Source organism: Neovison vison, chromosome 1 (assembly GCF_020171115.1).
Source record: "Neovison vison isolate M4711 chromosome 1, ASM_NN_V1, whole genome shotgun sequence".
Taxonomy (NCBI): Eukaryota; Metazoa; Chordata; class Mammalia; order Carnivora; family Mustelidae; genus Neogale; species Neogale vison.
In genome coordinates, this window is record NC_058091.1 from 73,085,035 (window position 1) to 73,110,911 (window position 25,877).

Genomic DNA, 25,877 nt, shown 5'->3' on the forward strand with positions numbered 1-25,877 from the left:
TCCTTTGAATAAAGAAAAGGAGAATTATTAAGAAAATATCATGCTTTAAAGAAAAACACAGGCTCTCTGTTCAGTTAAAATTCAGCAGTTCTTGGGGTATCTGGGTGGCTCAGCCAGTTAAGTGTCTGCCTTTGGCTCTGGTCATGATCCCAGGGTCCTGGGATGGAGCCCTGCGTCAGGCTACCTGTTGGGTGGAAGGCCTGCTTCTCCCTCTCACTCCCCTTGCTTGAATTCCCTCCTCCCTGTGTCTCTCTGTCAAATAAATAAAATCTTCAAAAAAAAAATTAGCAGCTCTTATTTATTAAAGTAACTCATTGATGAATATTAATTTCATGCTATGTAATAAGAATTTAAAAAATCATCCCAAACCTGCTGGAGAATATGACCATTGTTGCAAACTGACCAGAACTGATTTGGTCACTCACCATTATTAGGTTATTTTTGATAGACGTGTATTGCCCTCAGTCCTTAGAAACACATGGTCGCATGCAGTAAAATAAAACCTTAGATCAAATTTTGTGAAACGTGAAACACTTATTTGCAGCCAGGCATAAAAACAGTTATATGACCGGAGTGTCAGCTCGAGGTAGGCCTGGTTGTTTGTCTTTTTATAAGCTCTGGTAGCACCTTGCAGAAATGGTTCATTATAGATGTCAGCAATATTCCAGAAGTGGAATCCAGCTACCTTTCTAATTAACGTCAGAACTGCTTTGATTCAGCCACTGAATCAGGGCTGTGAAACATAGAGCCCATGTTGAACTTACTAGATTCTTTTACCCCTTTGCAAGGCAGGCATGTCCATGTTACCTTTAGAATTAATCAACATAGTTCCAACATCACTCATTTCACCAATGAAGTAGTCTTACTAATATTCATATTTCTAGTTAAGAAACGTTTGTGTTAATAGGAGATACAGGTAGGTGAGAACTGTGGTAGTTGTTTAAAGAATATGGACTTTGGATTAATCTTTTGTGTATTAATTAGTCACCTTGGGTTTATATTTCTGATTATAGTGCTTCGAATGTTAACATGTTCCTCATCTCTTCCCTAGGGGGGCTATAGGTTAAAACTAATGAGCATACACATATGTACCTCACTGTCTATGCTAAAGTATTTGAAATAAATTACATGCACATGATGGTAATATTAAACATTTATCTTCACACATGTCCCAGATACTCTATTCTTCTAGCTCTCAGTGGAGATTTGTCCTTAGAGTTGCTTTTTGGTTTTGCTCTTCGAGTTTTATCTAAGTCCTAAATTTGTAGGATTTCTCAGGCTGACATATGTAGTCTGGAATCCTCTTTACCTAGTTACTGATTTGTAACAGTATTTCACAAACCTAAGTAAACTTTGGAATCTACTGGGGAACTTAAAAATTTAAAAAAAAAAATCTTAAAAAAAAAAATCTCCTGGGTTCCATCCCGGAGAATCAGATTTAGAATTCCTTAAAGTATAGTGCAAGAATATGGATTTTTAAATTTTTCCCAATTAGTTTTTGTGCAGCCCATTGGCAAATAGCTGTTTAAGAGGAACTAGATGGGGCCATCTTTGCTTGAGGATGAGCATTTGACAATAGAAACAATATATCAAGAACTGAGCTCCTTGGTCCCCTGCCAGTTTTTTTCTTCTTGTTAGTCATCATTCACTCAGTGCCCCAGCTTTACAGTCTGGAAGTCATTTTGGCTCATTTTTCTACTTTTCTTTTACCTGTTCATGGAGGGCCGTTTCAGGTTTGCAGCTGCCATTCTATTCAGGCTCTGGTCCAGCGGTACCTGTAACACGTCTCATTGCCCCTGGTATTTTGTGACTCTGCAAGCGGCTCCTGGGAGAGCTATCATAGAGTCATAGCACTGCATTGCCTGCAGTTCAAATCTACTGTCTAGTTTTCTTCATCTCCTGACTTTTTATTTTGTAATTGGATCATCTTGGAAAGATATTTGATGTCGGATAATCCTTTAACGTTTGTTAATTTAAATCTGAAGAGTGATATGTTTTCTTTCCAGAATGCCCTTTCCATCATTTTTAATAAGCAGCCATCCAGATTGACTCCTTTTGGCCATAATCACATTTTAACTACTTACATGTATAAGAGATTGTACTCTAAGTTGTTTGTTGCTGACTTGGTTAACATGAGAGGACAATCAAGGTGCTAAAAGGATGCTCAAACTGACAGAGCTCTGAATCACTTTATCCACAACAAAATCTAGGCTCTCATCTAAGCCCTCCTCCTTTCTTTAGTAAGAAAAGGAAAGTCTATTTAGTATAGAAGCCACTAGCCATATGGTGCAATTTACATTTAAAATTAAGTAAATTTAATATTTAAGTCCCTTAGTCAGTAGTTTCATTTCAGGTGCTCATGAATGTCACGTGGTTATTAGCTGCAGCGCAGATAGCTTACATTATACTATGTCCATCACCGCAGAAAGTTCTATTGGATGGTGCTGCTCTGGAGTTTCTCAGGGAGCCCCAAAGGTGAAAGAGGCTCACATGTCTTCTGACATTAATATAACCCACTGCCTCTACCTCTGCTACCACTCTCCTAAGGACTTACTATAATTTTGTGGTTATAAATTTTCTTGGCTGCTTCTACCACTTTACCTTGTCTGAATGTGTTTGTGTTCGACTCAGGCTTTCTCAGTCTGTCACTGATGCGGAAAGTTGCAGTGCATCATGTGCATAGCACACACACACACACACACACATACACACACACACACACACACACACTCAATTAAATTGTAGTATTTTGAGATGATTGCAGATATGCACACACTTTCTAAGTTAAACAATTTTGAGATCATTATGGATTCATATGCGACTATAAGCAATGATCCAGAGATGCCACATATCCTTCACAGTTTCCCTCAACTGTAACATCTTATGAAGTAATTGAACACTATCACAGTGAGAATGTTGATATCCATCTATTCAATATACAGAACATTTCTATCTCATCACTCATGTTGCCCTTTTATAGCCACACCCATTTCCTTCCACTCCCCCATCTCCTCCTTAACCCCTTTCAAACATTAATCTGTTAAGCATTTTTATGATTTTGTCATTTCAAAAATTATTTTCACGTTTTTATTTAAAAGGTAGCTAGTTAAAATGCAGTGCAGTATTGGTTTCAGGAGTACCATTCAGTGGTTCATCAGAATAAGTGCCCTCCTTAATACCCACCACCCATCATCACCCCCACCACCTACCCCACCACCTACCACCCCTCCATCAACCCTCAGTTTGCTTTCTATCGTTAAGAGTCTCCTTTGATTTGTTTCCCTCTTTTTTTATCCCCCTCTCATATATACACGTTTTGTTTCTAAAATTCCACATATGAGTGAAGTGGAATTTGTCTTTCTCTGATCGACTTGACTTATTTTGCTTATCATAATACACTCTAGCTCCATCCACATTGTTGCAAATGGCAAGATTTCATTATTTTGGATGGCTGAGTAATATTCCTGTGTGTGTGTGTGTGTGTGTGTGTACACCATATCTTCTTTACCTGTTCGTCAGTAAATATCTGTGGTCTTTCCATAGTTTGGCTCTTGTTGATAATGCTGCTATAAACATTGGGGTGCATGTACCCCTTCAAATCTGTATATTTGTATTCTTTGGGTAAACACTTAGTAACACAACTGCTAGACTGTAGGGTAATTTCCTTTTTAACTCTTTAAGGAACTTCCATACTGTTTATCAGAGTGGCTGCATCACTTTGCATTCCCACCAACAGTGCAAGAGGGTTCCCCTTCTCCACATCCTTGCCAACATCTATTGTTTCTTGACTTGTTAATTTTAGCCATTCTGATTGGTGTGAAGTGGTATCTTATTGTGGTTCTGATTTGTATTTCCCTGATGATGAGTGATGTTGAACATCTTTTCATGTGTCTGTTGGCCATTTGTATGTCTTCTTTGGAAAAATGTCTATTCAAGTCTTCTGCCCTTTTCTCAACTGGGTTATTTGTTTTTGGGGTGATGAGTTTGATAAGTTCTTTATAGGTTTTGGATACTAAGCCTTTATCAGCTATGTCATTTGCAAATATCTTTTCCCATTCCATAGGTTGCCTTTTAGTTTTGTTTAGTGTTTCCTTTGCTGTGCAGAAGCTTTTTATCTTGATGTCTCAGTAGTTCTTTTTTTGCTTTTGTTTTCCTTGCCTGTGTTGATGTGTCTGGTAAGAAGTTGTTATGACCAAGGTCAAAGAGATTGTTGCACGTGTTCTTTTCTAGGACTTTCATGGTTTCTTGTCTCACATTTAGGTCTTTCATCCATTCTGAATTTATTTTTGTGTATAGTGTAAGAAAATGGTCCCATTTCATTCTTCTGCATGTTGCTGCCCTGCTTTCCAACACCATTTGTTGAGGAGAATTTTTTCCCCCCAACTGGGTATTCTTTCCTGCTTTGTCAAAGATTAGTTGACCATGTAGCTGTGGATCCATTTCTCAGTTCTTTATTCTGTTCCGTTGATCTATGTGTGTCTTTGTGTCAATAACATACTGTCTTGATGATTAAAGCTTTGTAATATAGCTTGAAATACAGAATCTTGATGCCTCCAGTTTTGTTTTTCTATTTCAGAATTTCTTTTACTATTTGAGGTCTTTTGTGGTTCCATTCATATTTTAGGATTGTTTGTTCTAGCTCTGTGAAAAATGCTGATGATATTTTGATAGGGGTTGCTTTAAATGTGTAGATTGTTTTTGGTAGTATAAACATTTTAACAATGTTTGTTCTTCAAATCCATGAACATGGAATGCTTTTCATTTCTTTATGTCCTCTGCAGTTTATTTCATAGCTGTTCTATAGTGTTCAGAGTACAGATGTTTTACCTCTTTAGTTAGATTTATTCCTAGGTAGCTTATTGTTTTTGATGCAGTTGCAAATGGGATCAATTCTGTGATTTCTTTTTCTGCTGCTTTGTTACTGTGCAACAAATTTCTGTACATTGCCAGAGGGTATGTAGCTATCTCCTCTGTTTTAGTGTTCTTATTGGTAATTTGTATTTTGTCTCTTTTTTTCAGAATTGCTAATGATTTGTTAGTTTTATTGATCTTTTCAAGGAATCTTCTTTTTGGTTCATTGATTTTCTCTCTCTCTTTTTAAATTGTTTTTCTTTCCAAGTTCCTGAAGAGCTTATATTGATTTGAGACTTTTTGCCCTTTTTAATTTTTATTTATTTATCATATTTATTCATTAATTTATTTAAAGTTTATTTACTTTTTAGTATCTCTACACTCAACATTGGTCTTGAACCCACAACCCTAAGATCAAGAGTCGCTTGTGTTCTGACTCAGCCAACCAGGTGCCCCTGCTCTTTTTAATATATAAGCATTTGGTACTATATATTTCCTGGTTAGTACTTCCTTATCTGTGTTCCACAAAATTCGATATGTTGTACTTTCATTTTCATTTCAGATCAGCTTATGTATATGCATATGTATGTACATATACACACATATACAGTTTATGTGTATACATATATACACATCATTGTATACATATATAATATATAAAGTGTGTGTACATATATACACATAAACTGAACTGAATGAAAATCCATTTTCTTTCAACCTGCCTATCATTATACTTGAAATGAGTCTCTTGGAATTAACATATAATCAATTCATGTTTCTAAATCTGCTCTGTCAAGCTATGTCTTTTTATTGATACATTTAGACCATTTACATTTAATGCAACTATTAATATATCAAGGCTCAAATCACCATTATATCTCTAGTTTTCTGTTTGGCTTCTGGTTTTTGTTTCTCCAGCCAGGGATGGAGTGCACTGCTTCATTATTGTCAGGTGGGCTTATAAGTTCAGTCTCCCCCTTTATCCTCTACTGACACATGAAGGGGAAGCTATCCTCTTTCCTGCTGGCCAGAGTGGAAGTACTGGCTCTTCATTTGGCCTTCACTGGCACCACTCGATGAGAGGGATGGCAGTGCCTCATTACTATAACTCACATGGCCTTATGCTGGGGAGCGCCTCATTACACTGGACAGTAGTGAAAGTCCTGATTTTTCACAAGGCATCTTTTGACATCACTCCAGTGGTGGGGGAATAGGGCACCTAAATACTCATGGGTGAAGGTGAAAGTCCAGACAGTTTTCATGGTTTCCCCAACAGGATCAGGGGCTTATTACTGGCTCACAATAATGTAAGTCCCATCTCAACTCTATCTTTCTTGATACCATCCTAGCAATGGGTGGGTGAATGTCTAATTACACTAATCAAGGGTGGAATTCTAAGATCTCCTTACAGCCTTTCCCATGTGAACCAAATTCTTTTCTGTGGTATAAGGTAATTGTCAAAAGATTTTCTTTCTTACTATGCTGTTCCTTTCCTGATTGTTTAGCTAGAGAGAACAGGATTTGTGGAGGGTTTGTTTTGTTTTGTTTTGTTTTGTTTTTGTCTGTACCCATTGGCATTTCTAGGTTGCCAGTTTCTTCACCTTCAAGACTGTGATATATGAGGGTAGGAAAATTTATGTCCACTTCATCTTCCTAGAAATAGAAGTCCCAGCTGCAATCTTTTAATAAACTTTTACTTTAACCTTGAGATTAGTATGCTTGACACTCAATAAATATTTGTTGAATGGTTTAACAAATAAATATACTAGAGATATTACACTCAAGGAGCCCAGAAGCCCAGGATCTTTCTCCTGGTATTATGCAATTTTCTTTCATAGTAATTATCATTTTGTAATCATGTATTTGTATGATTCTTTTATTAATATCTTTAATTCTAATATATTAAAAATTTCATGAAGGTTGAGTCCACATGTCATTTGCTCACCATTGAGAAAATAACATTATATCATTAGAATTTATCATAATTCTTCAGTCACATAGCATGTATTCAATTAATTTTTTGAATAGATTAAAAATGAAAAATGAATAATTTGATAAAGACACAAATAAACTGTCTTTCAGGGTGCCTTTCTTTTTTTCTTTTTTTTAAAGATTTTATTTATTTGACAGAGAGATCACAAGTGGGCAGAGAGGCAGAGAGAGAGGAGGAGGAAGCAGGCTCCCTGCAGAGCAGAGAGCTCGATGTGGGACTCGATCCCAGGACCCTGAGATCATGACCCGAGCCGAAGGCAGAGGCTTAACCCACTGAGCCACCCAGGTGCCCCCAGGGTGCCTTTCTTAATGGCTGTAGAGCTATAACTTTCCCTGGCATAACAACCTCCACATGAGAGAGAGCACTTATCTTTTCCATTAGGAGTGTTCTTTGACCATTTTTCCCAACTCCTTAAATTATGTCAGACACATATACATAATAGTGATATTTATTTGACACATGAAGAAAATAGATAAGGCAACTTACAACCAGAGGTTACCAGCTAAAGCCACTAGTTATCTCAGACCCACCTCAACTGGTCACTTCAGGGAATGAGGAAATCCGTTCTTTGGGACCCTTGTAAATTTGTAGCATACCAAGTTTCATTTATACAAGTTAGGAATAAGGTTCATTGCCATTCTCAAGTTTCTATTTTCTCTTCCACATTCTTCTCTTTCTTAGGATGATAAAGGAAATAGTGACTTTTTAATTCTGGGAAAGCCCTACTTTCATCCATAAGAGCACACTTATCTTTCATCTTGGTCAGGAAAAAATCACACCAGCTTATAATAATATAACATTATATGGATTTGTTTGGTTTTAACATCATAGGGAATAATAATGATGATGTCAGTGATGGCTAATATTTGTTAAGCCCTATATAGATGCCAGGTACTGATCCATATGCATCAAAAAATTATCTTCTTTGATCCTCAAAGTAACTATTTAAAGTAATGTTACTATTCTCATTTTAAAGATAAGGAAATTGAAGTACTATCTCCATTTTACAGATGAATATACTGCCTAAGGTCATACATCTCTTAAAGACAGATCCTCGATTTTAACCCGACTCTAGAGGAATTCTTATCTGTGAATTTTACATAGTTAAATGCCTATGAATGAATGAAGAGAGGAGTTTTATGCATGTCTTGGTGTGTGTGTGTGTGTGTGTGTTTGATAGTTATATGTTTTCAGAAGAGATAAAGATCAGCCCTGAAATTCCAATCTGCACTCTCACTTCAGCAACAGACCTCCTGGATTTGGTGTTTCAAAGAAAAATACATGTCTCTCCACCCCGGCAATGTAAGATTTACAGGCACAATGCAGCTTAACATAAATCATGAAATATACATACCTTTCCCTCACCTTTTTGATGAGAGTCTGTTAACTGTCCCCCTAACTATATCCATTCTCTCCTTCTTTTGTAACAAAGGTTTCAGCTGTGAACACAACTGCCCAGTTAAAGATGACACTGCACAGCTCTCCTGAAGCTTGTTTGGGACATTTGATTAAGTTTTGGCCAAGGGTTGTTAAAGTATTTATGTGTGAAATTTATGTTGCAAGCCAGTAAAACAATGGAAATGTTTCCTCCTTTTCTCCATCTCTCTTTCGTATTTTGTTTCTCACTAACTAAAAATTTAGACATGTTACTAGGAGTGGGAGCAGCCACCTTAGAACCTAACAGGAAAGCCTTATGTTGAAGAGGCGAGAATTGCAATATAGAAGAAGTTGGAACCAATAATGACTTCATATAAATCCTGATAAGTTACCACTGAATTGTATTTTGAGAGAGAAATAGACATATTTTTGTTTGTTTGTTTAAGCAACTGTTTTGCAGTTTGCTTCAGCAGCTCAACTGAGCTTCTTGGGGTGAATTCACAACCATTCATTATTTTGTTTCTCAGTGTAGAGAAAGACTTTTGCCTCAAACATATCAATTAATATTACAGAGAAATCATTTGGCTAAGCATAGCTGCATAGAAGTCAGTAATTGCCTCAGAGTTTTTCCAACAATAATGACTTATGTAAGTAAAGGAGCTCTTCATGTTTTTTTTTTTTCCCCCACCCAAAAGAAAGGAACAGTCTTCAGAAAGACAGTAGTCACATTTCCTTTTCTACAGCACAGAAACCCCAACCCCTTTTTTTTCTTGGCTACTATCAGTTCTATTAAATATAAAAAAAACTTTAGTAAGCTTAGCCACAATTCTCTGTGTCTAGCCCTAGTTTTCATTCTTTACCATTACTAGCTTACTTGTTTCCATTCTTTACCATTTGTATGTGCTTTTCACTTCTAGTTATCTAGAACATAAACTAAAGGGATCTTTGTTTTTCTTTATTTGGTTGGTCAGTTGGCTTTTTGTATTTTTAGTTTCTGGTATTGTGCCCTGAATTGTATAGGTTCTCAGTGGACGATAGTTACTGATTAGTAAGATTGAATACTGGAAATTCTTTAAATATTATACCTGTCATCTCAATTAAGTGTGATTGTTTTCAAAACCTTATAGAATTATGAGGACAGTGAGTGCTTTAACATAGGGTGATTTAATATTTAGAATGTACTTTAGAATTTTATTGTTTTAAAATTTCTCAGTCTCTTTTTTTTTTTAAGATTTTATTTATTTATTTGACAGATAGAGATCACAAGTAGGCAGAGAGGCAGGCAGAAAGAGAGGAGGAAGCAGGCTTCCTGCTGAGCAGAGAGCCCGATGTGGGGCTCAATCCCAGAACCTTGAGATCATGACCTGAGCCGAAGGCAGATGCTTAACCCACTGAGCCACCCAGGTGCCCCTCTCTGTCTCTTTTGAACATAAAATTTAAAAAAAGCTATTCTTAAAAATCGTATTGAAATTTAATCTGTTGCAGACCTTTTTTAATGATAAAACAGTTATAAGAAAAATAATTTGATCTGTAAAAATATATTTTTAAGTCACATAACTATACAATGATGTTACAGTGTTTATTTTAAAATTTTTACAAATAAGCACAGGGTAAAAAATAACAGAGAGAGAAACAAATCAAGAAATAGACTCTTAATTATACAGAACAAACCTTTTGTTACCAGAGGGGAGGAGGGTGGAGGATGGGTCAAATAGGTGATGGAGATTAAGGAATCCACTTGTCCAGATGAGACCAGAGTGATGTATGGGAGTGTTGAACCACTACACTGTACATGTGAACCTAATATAATACTGCATGTTAACTAACTCGAATTAAAATTAAAAAAATAAAATTTTTATTCACTGAATAAAACTATAGACATTTTGGATAGTTACCTTATAATGAATATTGTACTTTATAGAAGGATTAGAGTAGTTTAATATATTTTGGAGACAATATAGATCTTTAGTCTCTCTTCACCTATCAATTATTTTTTTTAATTCTTCAGTAAATCAGAAAACAGGGGACGGGAAAGCAGGGCAAACAAAAAAAAAAGGAAAGGAAATTTGCAGTATAAGTCATATATAACACTTTACATATGCAAGGGGAGTGAGTTTCAACACTGCATTTCCACCCTAATATAGGCATTGAATACTTTCTTTATCAGATTATCAGTGCACTTCTGGGAAACAAGGATCCTACTCTCTGTTACAAATTAGTAAACATACTGAAAAGAGAATGCAGACACTGTGCAACTAATGTGAGGTTGATAAAATAAATTTTTTCACAAAGATAAAAACATCACTCATTTAAACATAAAATGGATACATGAAAGATTTTATTAAACTCACTAAATGAGGGGACCAGTGAGATATTAAAACCAGTTTGAAAACACACATACACACGTGCAAAAATACAATCAGAAATGCTGAAATGAATTTTCCAGTATTCAAACCTGATTATCTTTGATTATGTAATGTTTAGGGTTATCTTTTCTACAAGGCATAGGTCAATTGTATGTATAGTGGGAAAATTTATTTTTATTTAAGTGGAAAATAATCACTTGCTTTGCTATAGCTAAATAACATTTACATTTCTATCAATTTTCTGTAAGTCAATTTAGTGCCATTCGAAGATTCATATCTCTATAGAATCCAAAGATTTCTAAAAGGTCTGCTAGATGATAGTCAGCTTTCCACTAGAAGGACAGCTCTTACTCTTTTTTGCTCTATACAAGTCTTGGACAACTTTTTTCTGGCAAGCTTTAACAAGCTCTTGATCCATGGTGTATAGTAAAGGGTTAACTCAATAGCCTTTAGATGTTCAAATTCTGCGTAATCTAAAGAAAGGGTTAGCTTTTGACTGGCTCCTTTGGAATATCCTTCCTGATAAGACTGTATACTTTGGAACTTGGGCTCTTCTAGATAGCTTTATTAATGATGTGGCTAATGGTGACTGCCAGTTCTCATTTGGCTGGGGTCCTGGGACATGCTGTATTACTTTGACTCTGAGGGGGTTACTGCGTGTTGAGTAGTTAAGGTCAGTCTTATGGATACTCTGTACCTATTTGACTGACCTCTAAATAAAATCCCTGGACACCAAGCCTCAGGTGAACTTCCTTGGTTGGCAATAATTTGTACATGCTGTCATCCACCATTGCTGGTAGAATTAAATTTTGTTCATGTGACTCCACGGGGAGAGGACAACTAGAAACTTGTCTCCTGGACTCTGCCCTCTGTGTCTTTTTCCTTTGCTGATTTTAAACTGGAACATTTGTCTATAATAAACTATAAGTGTAAGTATAACAGCTTTCCTGAATTCCATGAGTCTAGTAAGTCGTCAAACCTGAAGGTGGACATAAGGACCTCCGTAAGTATGGATAGACTTCGTTTTTACTGCGCATTCAGACCTCGTTGAGGGAGGCCCTTAAAAGATAGGGGCGCCTGGGTGGCTCAGTGGGTTAAGCTGCTGCCTTCGGCTCAGGTCATGATCTCAGGGTCCTGGGATCGAGTCCCACGTCGGGCTCGCTGCTCAGCAGGGAGCCTGCTTCCTCCTCTCTCTCTGCCTGCCTCTCTGCCTGCTTGTGATCTCTCTCTGTCAAATAAATAAATAAAATCTTTTAAAAAAAAAAAAGATGTGAGAAGCTGAGAAACTGGGTTTGCTTTTTCATGTATATGTAGTATTTATTATAATGGCTATTCGTCCGGGACTGCAGTCACAGATTCCTGGAGTTGATCATAAAGGACATTGGTAGGCTGTTTATGGAGGTCTCTGTACCTTGCCCCAACTAATCTCCAAGATGATTCTCCGTTGAACTAAACTCTCTTCTTCCCAGTTGGGCTCTCAAAAGGCAGCCTTGGATTCCTCTATTCTCTTTATAAATTACCTTCAAAGCACAAGTTCTGTGACCTTCTCTTTAAAATCTGGCTTTTACTTCTCTCAGTAAGAAACAGCTCTCATAAATCAAAAGCTTTGATTTACAAAACTAATTTGTTTCCTGGTATGGCATAAAGAGCAAATTTTGGAAATAAAAAATAGGGTATTGGATTTTTTTTTCATCTTTGCAATTTAAAAAAAATCCCAATTCTTTTGTAGCCAGACAGACAATTCCTTTATGTCATGCACTGAGTCTCCCTTGTCTACAATATGATAATCTTCCTTTATTTGATTCTTATAGTCACATAAAAAGGTTTTGGCAGTTGTGGGAAAAAAAGAAAAAAAATTGCCCTCTTCCAGTAAAATCTCTTTTCAGGATTATAATCTCCCCAAGTACTGAAAAATTCTTTGTGTCTCAGACCTAAATAATGACTAAATCTCTCTCCTTGACGGGAGAAATAAACTTCATGTCCTGGCTTTAATAGTAGAAGAAATGCAGAGAGGAATCCAGTTACTAGTGAGGAATTATTTGCTTCAATTTACTACTCAGCTGTAGGACATTTTTACTTTTTCTTTTATAGAAATTACTTTGACTCACTGGTTGATAAAGCCAAACATTGCTAGTGTGAAATAGCTGCCTTATTGCTCGCACAAAGATTTTTAGTTTTGTGGCCAGTTTCATCCTCGATAGGCACGATGGACCGTTCCCTGGCACACACAAGGGCACGCCTTTTGAGAGGCAGGATGCACATTACGCATCTCTGAGAATGCCATGCACATCCATGTAAGTGGTGCTATAAGTAGTTATGTAATGGGGCAGCCTATGCTCTGAGGAGTGGCCCCGAGCATATTTCAGTTGTTTGACAGCTTTGTTAGAAAGGACAACTGTGACAGCTATGTTTCAAACATTTTAAGGCTGCTTTGTAGAAGAATTAAATGGGCGATGTCTGGCTGGCTCAATCCAAAGAGTGTGTGACTTGATCTCGGAGTCATGAGTTCGAGACCCCTTTCAGTACAGAGATTAGTTAAATAAATAACACTTAAAAAAAAAAAAGAATAAAGGGGCACCTAGGTAGCTCATTTGATTAAGCGTCTGTCTTTGTTTCAGGTTGTGATCCCAAGTCCTGGATGGAGGCCCACATCGGGCTCCCTGCTCAGAGGGGAGTCGGCTTCTCCCTCTGCCCTTCTCCCTGCTCATACTCTCTCTTCTCTCAAATAAATAAATAAAATCTTTAAAAAAAAAAGAAATGTTTTCTGTATGATATCAGTGGTTAAAAATAGTTCTAAAGGGTATATCCTATAAGAGCACATATTGCTCTTAATAAAATGCAGAGCTTTTTTACAGTCAGAATGGCTCAAAAGTAGAGTAGTTTACCTTGAAATAGTTGGAGTTCAATCAGTGAAAGTGTTCATATATAGTTTGGATAGCTCCTTGGTAGATATACTGTATAGGGACTCAGTTTTTGTAATAACATTGATAGGATAAGATGGTATTTAAGCTCCTGTCTGACACTGAAACTCAGAGATTCAAGAGATCTTTAGAATTAGCAACACTGTGCTTGGAGATGTAAATGAAACTGAAACATCCCGTGGCAGCCATTGGGCTATATGAAGTTGTGATTGTTATCAAGTTAAGTGTTTTATGCCTCTGTACACACAGCCGCTCTGGAAAAAAGATAGATTCAGGGAGTCTGCATTCTTCTGCCAGATTTCTTGTAACTAAGCCTGTGGTAGTCAATTAGCTCAATCTGGGATGTCTGGGTGGCTCAGTCGGTTCAGCGTCTGCCTTCGGCTCGGAGAATAATCCCAGGGTCCTGGAATCGAATACTGCATTAGACTTCTTGCTCAGTAGGAAGCCTTCTTCTCACTCTGCCTGCTGCTTCCCCTACTTGTGCTCTCTCTCTAACAAAGAAATAAATACAATCCTTTAAAAATTTAGCTTAATCCAAGGATTAAAAATCTTTAAAATAAAAATAATAAAAATAACTATAATAAATAATAAAATAAATAGTGATAAAATAAAATAAAAATAATTAAAAATCTATCTATCTAATCAGCCAGTAAGGCTTAAAGCAAGATAGTGCAGGACTGGGCTGGAAGTAATTCATACCTGGTATGCTGTCTTCACTTGATGGTTAGTCACCTGGAACATCATGTTGAGGAAGATTACTAGGCCTTATTTTGATCCAGCTGGAAATGTGCCATGGGTGACTAGTGCTGGGAAGAGAAAATGGTATAATATAGTCTAGATATTTGCCATCTCTCTCGTGTGGAATACTTGGCACTCTAGTTAGATCGAACTCATGGAATTCATTGCCTAGAGACTTCACCTGCTCAGGGTTTTGCACCTTAGCTGTGTAGGTCCAAAAACTCAAAGCATCCAGGGTCAATTAGGTTCAAGCACTGCCTCATACAATCAGAAGATTATAATGTACAAATTAGAATGCCAATGTAATAATTTTCAATTAGAACTATTACTGTCAAGTTGATTAAAATTCCTGTGTTTTTTAGTCAGGGCACTCAGGCAGCTGGTGACATTGAGATAGATTAGTTAATAATACTGCTTAGGACTTAGTCTATTCATTTATAACTTTCTTTTTCCAGTGTGTTCAAATTTCACTCTAACTTTTGAACTTTCTGAGACTGCTTCCTGATTCCTGCACTGACTATGGTCATACATTTGTACTTAATGGCTTAGGGCCAACCTACTGTGTTGAAGGTCCAGTTTCTTTGTTTTCCCAATCCATTATGGACTAGTACTTTAATAAGATGCAATATGAATGAGTTATTATTAAAAAGTTAAAAAATGAAAAACATATATAAAACAAAGATATTTTTATTATTTAATACAGTGAGCATAAAATAACCAAAATTATTATAAAAGTATCTAAACTTTTACTCTCAATGTCTAAACCATATTTCATAAGCAGAATACTTAATGAGGTGTTCAATGCTAATGAACTTAAGGAAAATTTATAATACAGTGAAGCTTAATTTTTATGCATTGGATGAACACATTACAGTGCATTGGAGCCCATGTATAATCAATTCAATCAGTATATTTATATTCATTAAATGAGATGAAGAGAACAGGTTTATTATTTTAAATGGCTATAGAAGTCTGTGGTAGCTATATTTAATATTTAGGATATAAAGCATAGGCAATTATATTAAAGTACATAAAATGTACTTGAAACCAAGTTCTTCCTAAAATAATAAGCTCCCAATGAAACATTGTTCATATAAAAAATTGTAATAGTATTTATGATATCGTTTTAAGGGTTAAAACTTGGGTATAACACGGGGAATTTTGGTCAATGGTGGTGTCAGGAGATGTAGAATCACTGATTTGTTTCATCACCATAGGGAAATGTTTCATTGATGTGTAGGAGGGATATTCATTTCATAGATAAACATCCCAAATCCCTTTGCTCTGATAATTGTTAACACAAAGAGACACAATGATGACTTCTGCCCTAATACCTAACATGCAAAATTTCATCACAGTTTATTGAATCTATTACATTGATTCTGCCATTAGACAAATATCAAGTTTTTAGCTAGCATCTGAAACTATGCATTTTTGTTCCTCGGCCACTAAAACTTGGTCATTTAAGTGTCACACAGATCACACAGACTGATTGAAAAGTGGACATTTTCTAATTTCTGGCCTCACTACTATTTTAATTTGCTATATTGGCTCTCAGGCCTCAGCCTTTCCAGCCTATTTGTGGTTTTCATTGCTCTTCCATGTTTATACTTAAAAAAATTATTTTTTTAATTTTAGAGAGAGAGAGAGCATGGGGGCAGTGACAGGAGCAGAGGGGGAGTGGGAGAATCTCAAGCAGACTCCCCACTGAATGCGGAGCCCAAAGTGGGGCTTGATCTCACAACCCTGAATTCACAATCTTAACTGAAATCAAGAGTTGGATGCTTCACCGACTACCCCACTCAGGCATCCCTCATGTTTATACTTTTTAAGACTCAGCAACATTCACTACAGTTTTTAGCATATTTCTGTGTTTAGGCTTGGCTTCCTGCATAACACTTCAATTTCCACCTCACAAGAAGAACCCCATATTCTTAGAGGTGAGAGAGATTATTATACCTTAATTTTACCATCACTTTTCTTACTACCTGATGCCCACGTTTTGCTGGGCATCTGATGACGCCCACCAGTATACTTTATATTGGTATTTTGGCAATGGGTTAAAAGAGTCTGTATGACTTTATAAGATCATTTCCTGTCAACATTCAGATTTATACACCTCACTGTGGATATCCAGTGTGAACTGGTAGAATCCAGCCCTAGTAAAACTGCAAGATTTTTGTTTCATGCTTACTCATTTCCACAGTGCATTCCAATATCATGCTTAAGTATTTTTAGGCATATTCTTCATACAGTGAGAATAACTTTGCTCTGCTCTAGAGGAGATGGAGACAGTCTTTTTATGGGAGACTGGCTGGCTATGTAAATGTCTGTCACAATCATAGGCCACTTCAAGCTTTATGCCTATGGTAAACTATCTAGAGATTCATTTGGAAAATTGAGCTTATTACTTTAATGGTCTCTGAATGCCTTATCAACCACCAAGTCTAGGGACAGCATTGCTAATAAAATTATTTCACACTTCTATGTTTCCTTTGTAGGAATGATTCTTCTTGGTAATTTGCACAACCCTTAAGCAAAGAAAGAATAATCACACCTGTTTATGAGCAGCAAAGACACATCTTCACCAGCAATCCCAATCTGGCATGGCTCTACATACACTATCATACGATATCAATCAAACTTTGCATATGTAATTTCTTAATTCTCCTAAACCTATCTCAGATTATTTCATGAGCACCAGCCTCAAGTTCAGCAACATAAAAATGGTAAACCTAATGGTAAAGTGGGAAACTTAATAAGTAAGAGATTCATATTAGAATAGTCCATTCTAATATGCCTTTGCTAGCTAATCTCATATATGCTTGTACATCTGCTATTAAACATACCAAATGAAAACATAACTCATGCCAAAGCTTTGGTTGACTATGCTTTCTACTCTAGTCACAATAATTTATTGTCATTTTACAGTAAAGCTAAGGTATATATAATTCAACATTCACTAAGGATCCACTAAGTGTCAAAAACTGTATTACTAGTTGTGTGGATTGTGAGGATGGGTATAAATATAGTTAAGACATATCTCTAGGAACTCATGATAAATTCTAAAATATTCATAATTTGTGGATAGAAATGGTATCCCAATAGCTGGCTATGATAATAATCACATAGGGGCTATACTGGAGATACATGCAAACTGCTTTAGAGGGCAGAGGAGAGAACTAATTCTCACCTAGATGTAAGGATCAAGAAAGACTTTGAAGAAGATGATGGATTTGAGCTGAATCTTCAGGATTGATTGAACTTTGAAAGGTGGGGAGGTAAGAGGGTGAGTAAGTGGCCTGGTAGGACGGGGAAAGCAGTGGAGAATGGAAGGAATGGGTACATCTTGAGAAAAGGGGAAAAAGAGCCTCTAAACAAGGTAAGTTTTAAACTTGCTATCGCAGATGGAGGAAAATCTATTGAACCAACTGTCTTGGCTGTTCCAGTGTGATCATAGCATTGCTTGTATGGATTGTCAAATAAGGGATGAGCTCATAAAAGGATATTAATGTGTCATTTTTATTGAGCAAAGTAGCATTATAGGAAAGGTGATTTCAAAGGCACATGGCTCTTTCATTACAGCCTTCAGGGGCGATGTTTGATCACTGAAAACAGCCTGCTTTGTTCCAGCTTTCTCTGATGTTTGGCATTATCCTGAATACATATGCTCTGACTTGGGAAGAATCAGTCTATAAAGATTTAATAGATTTTAGATTTGCATATTCAAAATACATGTCATGGTGAAAATGAAATGAAAACTATTTTAATATCTACATCTGTATTATACATAAACATGTAGTTCAGACATATCTCAGCAAATTTTTAAAAAGCAATTACATATGTTATATTTGCTTGTTCTAAGATTATGAAAGTTGGCTATTTAAAAAATTAACCATTTTATATTTTCACTGAGGAAAAAATTTAGGAGACATTATATTGGTGATAACAAAAGACAGGAACCCTTCAAGTTTCAGGGATTTGAAGTTGCTGTACATTCTTGTCTCCTTTCATGGACATAACTTCCAAGTGTTGTGTATCAGCAACCACTTTCTTTATTAAAAATGAATTAACACCATACTTTGGTAGAGAAAATTGAAAGTCACAAATAATTAAAGATAAATGTAAAAGATTAGTATTTGCATGAGGTTCTTTTCCTTATATGACTAAAAGGGGTGATTTTTTTTTTTTTTAACCAAAAGGAGAGATTCTTGGAAAGAGACCTGAAGAGTCAAAAGCTTGTGTGGTGACTAAAATAGTTTTCTCTTCTTAGAATTCTCTGGCCTCTATTCCTGTAAATTGATAAGTAATCTCACATAAATTCATCTTTTAATTTTGAATTCCAGTGGAACCTTTGAGAGAAAGATGGCATTCCAAGTCAGTGAGTTTGATATACTTTACATTTATAATTAGATACTCATTGCGTTGAAATTGAACCCAACAGACTTCAGTTAATATTCTATTTCATGTGACAAAGAAAAATCTTATCATGTCAATTTCCTACTTAAAATCTTTCATTTTACTTGTCCCCACTTACAACATCTTTCACCTCAATGACATTGAATGCTTTTGTGTGGCATGTCCTTCCTTTTCTGGTTAGTTTTGCAACACTCTCAAGACAGAGACTTTCAGTTATGCATTTTTAACCCAGATCACTGCTTTCATCTGGAGATCTCGTTAAAAACGCAGGTTCTGATTCAGCACATCTGGGGTCTGGCCAAGATTCTAACAAGCTTCCAGGTACTGTAGTTGACCACACTTTGGATAGTAAGCACCTAGATACATATGACCTCTTATTAAATTGGTATTAGTTCCAGGATCATAATAACTGAAAACTTAGGTTTTCTGACTTTGCATCAGATTTTGACCTTTCTGTTTATTGGTAATCTCATAAAGATGTTGTGTGATCTGGACTTCTTTTTCTTCTCTAGTCTCCTTTCTTATCCTATTCTTACTTACATTTGAGACTTAACAAAATACTTGAAATTGCCAGAATGTGTCAAGCTTTTTTACATCTCAGTACCTTTTCAAATACTATTTCCTCTGCCTGTCCCAACATCTTGTGTTGCTTCCTTTAAAACTCAGCTCAACTTAAGGCATCTGGGTGGCATAGTCAGTTAAGTGTCTGACTCTTGGTTTCAGCTCAGGTTGTGATATCAAGGTCCTGGAATCAAGCCCTATAGCAGGCTCCATGTTCAGCATGTGGTCTACTTGAGATTCTCTCTCCCTCTCCCTCTCCCTCTGCCCCTTTTACCCCTCCTCCTCCCTAGCCATGTTCTCTCTCTTTCTCAAATAAATAAATAAATAAATCTGAAAAAAAAAAAAAGAAAAGAAATGAAAAGAAAAAGAAAAAACCCTCAGTTCATCTGTAGTTTCCAGGAATCCTTTCCTAATCTCTCTACCTTGTAATTGTTTAATTAAATGCTTCCAGGATTCTCCCACAATGCTCTGTATTTTCTATGTTATAACTTTCTTAAAATCTATTGTACAGTCTGTTTACTTGTCTCCTTGCTTCAAGATAGCACTTCTTGGGAGGAAAAGATTATGCATTTTATCTCCATTACCTACTGCTAATCACAATGCTTGACACATAGTAGGCTTCCATTAAAGTTTACTGAATGAATAAGGAAGGGCAATTGGTGTGTTGTAGTTATGCAATAATATGATGCAATATTGTCTTTCATGAAGTTTAACTTGAATTGGGAGTAATAAAAACTAAAGTCATAAAAAGTTAAGTACAGGATGAGATAATACTGAAGATAGAAATGTTAGTACGTGATTAATTGCCAAATGAGGATCGTAGAAAATAACTGTTCTAAGTTCATTGGAGGGAAATATCACTATAGATTTATTGCTATGTCTTTAATATCCCAGTTGTTCCACAAAAGATTGGAGATAGCTGAAAATACCATATTTGGGAATTAATGCGAGATATGAACACATATATAGTTAAGGGAATAGTATTAGAAAAGCAGAGAGTTATGGAAGTACATACTCAGAAATTGGGGAGCAGACATACTAGCATATTTGCAAAAATGGCCTTCATTCAATAATGGGCAGTAAGGATGGTGTGCTGGACTTCCATTTTCACTCTCTACCTTGGGGGCTGACTTCTGTGGTGACATCAGTAGCTTCCTTGTCCTCTGGCTTCTGGCTTAATTTGGCCAAAGGAGGGTACCCTGGCAAAGGATCAGATGGAGGGAGAAGAGTGAGGTCAGAATATTTATTTTCTTGTGTTACCTAGAACTGGCTGTGCCTCTGTGTAAATTGCCCCTTTGTTAAAATCTCCTTAAATTATTCTAATATGAGTGTGCCCTCTGTTCCCTGCTGACACTCTAATACAATCACAGAGTTGTTTAATGCTAGATTGGATGACAGGCTTAATAACTTTTATGATAATCATTAATGTTACAAAAATGTTTTAGGTGCTATGTATCAGGTAAGATTCTGTGAGAGGGGGGTTCAATAGAGAAGAATTCAGAAAGCAAACCAACCTGAAATCTCATACTTCTATTGTTTACATTTTAGTGTGGTAAAGAGGATATAAATTATATTGGGGGTAGGGAAAAATTGATATGTTTAAATCCCCACAGTACTGTAATGTTTCTTTACATCAACCTTTCATTTAATGCTCAGTTGAAAAGTAATAATATATTAAAGATGTAATTTTGGAGTTGTTCTCCTTTTACTTTGGGTAGATTATCCAGATTTTTGCCTTTCCTCCGTTCTGTTGTTTATTTTCTGGTTATTTCACTGCTCACTCATCTTCCATCAGGAGATCTAAAAGGAAAATAAACGGGTGAAAAGCTTAGCTTTAGTATCTATGATAAGAGGTTTGTTAGGGAAGAGACTGAAATTCTGAACCGAAATGAAGCTTTTCAGTTTATCTGGGCTGTTCTGCCCCCTATTGCCATAAAGATACCAAGAGATATTTCCAACTTGTCAAAAATCGAGAGAGAGAATGGTCAAAAAGTCTTATATTCATGACAACAAAGAGAAACAGGTTTAATAAATAGATATGATGCTCTTAATATAAGGAAGGCCCTGGTGTATAGACTCTGTCTTTGAATCTTGGATTGTATTACAACCTTGTTCGCAATACATACTTAGATCACTGTTGACTCACATGAGCCTAATTCAGTGACCCAGCAAAAATAGATCATAAATCCCAGCAAGGGAAGATATGTTTGTAGTTTGACCTTGGAATGATGAGCTAAAGTTGCTGAGGAAGCCATAAATCTAATTTACAATAATAACAAAAATAAGGTTGTTTATACTTTGCCCAGTGGATGGTGTGAAAATCTAATATTTTTCTTGGTACATGCTGTACATTTTGCCAAGCTTGATTAAATTCCTGTTTAGTAGGTAGCTAGGAGAGGAACTGAATAGAAACACTTTATATGAAGCTTTAGACTCCTACTTCATTCTCCCTGATTTAATTCTTTTTTTTTTAAAGCTGTTCTAACTCTTCCTTTTTTTTTTTAAGGTTCCATTTATGAAATGTTTGGAAATGAATGCTGTTTGTCAACAGGAGAAGTGATTAAAGTCACTGGTCTCAAAATTAAGAAGATCATAGCTGAAATTTCTGAGCACATTGAGGGTTGTGAGCCTCTACAACCATTTGAGCTGCCTATGAATTTTCCAGGTACAGTAAATTGCAACCATTTCACATTTATAAAACTATGGTTATTATGCATCTATACAGTTGAAAACAAGTGGTAGCTTTCTTTTCACTATAGGGTAGTGGATTAAAAAACTAGAATTCTTTTTTGTTTTTTTAAAATGCAGTGTTATATGATTTTCAGGTGTACGGGACAGTGATTCAACCGTTAATACATTTCTCAGTGCTCATCCTGATAGGTATACTCTTAATCCCCTTCACCTGTTTCACTCAGTCACCCACCTCTACCTCCTGCCTGGTAACTATCATTTTATTCTCTATAGTTAAGAGTCTGTTTTTGGCTTGTCTCTTTTTTCTTTGTTTCATTTGTTTTGTTTATTTTTAATTCCACATATGAGCGAAATCATATGGTATTTGTCTTTGTCTAACTGACTTATTTCACTTAGCATTATACTTTCTAGATCCATCCATGTTATTGCAAATGGTAAGATTTCATCCTTTTTATGGCTGAATAATATTCCAATATATATACACCATATGTGTACACACACACACACACACAGATATACACCACATCTTCTTTATCCATTCATCTATCAGTGGACACTTGAGCTGATTCCATAGTTCCATAATTTGGCTCTTGTAAATAATGCTTCAGTAAACATAGGGGTGCATGCATCTTTTTGAATTAGTATTTTTGTATTCTTTGGATAAATATCCAGTAGTGGAATTGCTTGATCATATGGAAGCTCTATTTTCAATTTTTTTGAGGAAACGCAATACTGTTTTCCTCATTGTCTACACCCATTTGCATTCTCACCAATAGTGCATGGGGGTTCATTTTTCCTCCACATCAGTGCTTTGTAAGGACTACTAGAAGGTAAATTATTTCTCCCCTTTTTAATAAATATTCTTCATTTAAGACTTAATATTAACAATACTTAATGAGTTCTAACTGTATGCATTACATACTATGCTAGTGAGAATGAAGAAATCAGATATTTCATAAAGTTATATAGGACTAATATCTCTTAAATATATTTATTCTCTTTATTCCTATTGTAAGTAGAATCTGGCTCCCTGGATCACTGCTAAACTTCCACCTCTGATCTTACTGAAACATCTGGTTGCTCCTCTTTGTCTAGTTAACTCTATTCACCCTTCCAAAATGAGCTCAAATACCGTATCCTCTGTAATGCTTTTGCTGCTTCCCTAACCTACTCTAGGTATCTCTCTTTTATGTTCTCAATATCTTTTTCACCAATAGCATTGGGTAGTCATTGATGATCTTCTCATTTGTCTTATTCTCCAGACCAGAGGTTGGCAAATGTTTTTTATAAAGAACCAGATAGTGGGGCACCTGGGTGGCTCAGTGGGTTAAAGCCTCTGCCTTCAGCTCAGGTCATGATCCCAGGGTCCTGGGATTGAGTTCCACGTCCGGCTCTCTGCTCCGTGGGGAGCCTGCTTCCCCCTCTCTCTCTGCCTGCCTCTCTACCTACTTGTTATTTCTATCTGTCAAATAAACAGATAAAATCTAGAAAAAAAAAAGAACCAGATAGTAAATATTTTAGACTTTGTCACCAGATGATCTCTGTCACTACCATTCCACTCTGATGCTATAACATGAAGGGAGCTAAAGATGATACATAAACCAATGAATGTGGCTGTGGTCCAATAAAAATTGTACCTACAATGATAGCTGGCCAGTAGAATTTGGCCTATGGACTGTAGTTTGTTGACTTCTGCTCTAGACTAAAACTTTTTGGCAAATAAAGTATGACATATATGACTTTATATATAGTACCAAGCATTTTTTCAGTAGTCATGTATTGAATGGATGAATGAGTGAAATGAGCAAATAAATGATTAGTGGAGGAGAAAAATCTAGGAAACACTTAAAATATTATGTGATTCATGGTGTGAATGAAATATCCTTGGTTTCCAGAAGAAAAGGGGGAGGGGGAAGAAAGGAGGAGGAGGGGAGAGGAGAAGGATGGGGGAGGAGGAGGAGGAGAGATATGCATGGGTTCCATGAGAGTCTTGATAAGGAATATCTAACTCTGTTGGTCATGTTTCAGAACATGGATTTTGAAGTCATTACATATATTTGAATTTCAACTCTGCCATTTGTTGGTTGGATAACCTTGCCAAATTACTTACTCTCCTCTCATGTAAAATGGGAATAATAATACTATCTATCTTCTAGTATTTTGGAGAGAATTGAACATTGAAATATATTTGAAGTGTTCAGAATGGTACTTGTCACATATCAAGTGTCAGGTTTTATACTGTTATCAAGTGGAGTCAAGTTTTTCAAAGCTTTTGAAAAATGTTATACTTGAGCTCAGATTTGGAGAATGAAAATAAATAAGCTATGTGAGGAGAGGATTATTCCAAGTGTTCTAGTATCTTCTTCCTTTCTACTGGAATTTTACCTAGTTTTAAATTCTATTGACTCCTTCCTTACGTAACCCCATCCTTTGTAGCAATGGTTCTCAAACATGGCTGCACACTGGAAATCACCTAGGGAGGTTTAAAATATCCTGATGCTCAGGCCACTCGCCTGAGATATTTTGATTTATTTGGTCTGGAATGAAGTCTGGTTACCAAAATATCTTAAAGTGACCAGGATGATACTAATAAGCAGTCAAGGTTGCAGACCAATGCTTTATGAGAAGATTTTCCTGAGTATTCTAGTTGAATGTAACAATTCCCTTTTTAAACAGCTATAGTCTTTCATGCCCTAATGATTGCATTTATTACATTTTAAATATAATTGAAGTTATTTGTGCACTACTGCTTAACAGATTACAACATTGCTAAGAGCAGAATCTGAATCTCATTTACTGCTATGATCCCCACAGTGTTTAGGAGATGATGTATATAAATATTTAGTAAGTTAAAATGACTAGAATCTTCTAGTAGAAGGAGTGTTTCTTATGAGAGTAGTGAAAACACTTAGTTTTTAATTTTTTAAAAATTTTCATTGTGTTATGTTGGTCTCCATACAGTATGCCATTAGTTTTTGGTGTAGTGTTCCAGGATTCATTGTTTACATATAACACCCAGTGCTCCATGCAATACATGTCTTCCTTAATACCTATTACTGGGACAACCCATACTCCCACCTCCCCCTCTTTTATTTTAGAATATATATTATATATTTATTTTGGGATATTGGCTCACATGATTATGGAAATTGGCAAATCTAAAATCTATAAAGCCAATTTCCCACTTAGCTTTTGACTAGCACTTTAATTTGGGGACTTACTATTTAGAATTTTTTGAGTCTCCAGTTGACGTGATAAGCTTGCATCAATTGAGCAACAATTAGAAAAATTTATTTACAAAACTAGTTTTAATGTATGGATCAGGACAAATGTGGAAGTGAAAAGTGATTAGTGATGTTTACAGAACACTTTCTTTCAAAGAGGTCTCTGAGGTGATGATGAAATTTCGAGTATAGAAGTAATTCTTCTATGTTAGCACTAGGGAGAAAGAGAAAATAAGGTTAACATTTTTAAATTAATTTCAACAGAAACATCTCTTTATTTGTACTGTATTTAAAACTGTCAATGTAAACTCCTAGTTAGATATCAAACTCAAAAAGTACTTTAATATATATTTTAAACATCCTTTGTTATTTGGGAATTTCCCAAATTTTCTTTTGTTATTTATTTCAACCGAATTCTAGTGTGGTCAGAAGACATACTTTATCAATTCTCTTAAATTTTTTCAGACTTGTTTTATGGCTCAACACATGGCCTATCCCAGAGAATATTCCATGTGCTCTTGAGAAGAATGAGTATTCTGCTGTTATCTGGCGGATTGTTCTACAGACGTCTGTTGGTTTATAGTGCTGTTCAAGTCTTCCTGTTCCCTGAGAATCTTCTGTCTAGATCTATCCATTTTTGAAAGTTCCAACTATTATTGAAGTTTCTGAAGTTTCCAACTATTACTGTCAACTTTTGTTTTGTGTATTCTGGGACTCTGATGTTAAGTGTATATGT

The 25,877-nt window shown here is 35.9% G+C and overlaps 1 protein-coding gene across 1 annotated transcript in view; it reads left to right on the plus strand.

The window, feature by feature from the left end:
- THEMIS (thymocyte selection associated) overlaps window positions 1-25,877 on the plus strand; it is a 169,929-nt gene that overhangs the window by 23,465 nt on the left and 120,587 nt on the right. Inside the window, exon 2 of the mRNA XM_044237986.1 lies at window positions 21,733-21,891. Coding sequence (XP_044093921.1) covers window positions 21,733-21,891 — 159 coding nt within the window. The remainder of the gene's footprint in view (window positions 1-21,732; window positions 21,892-25,877) is intronic.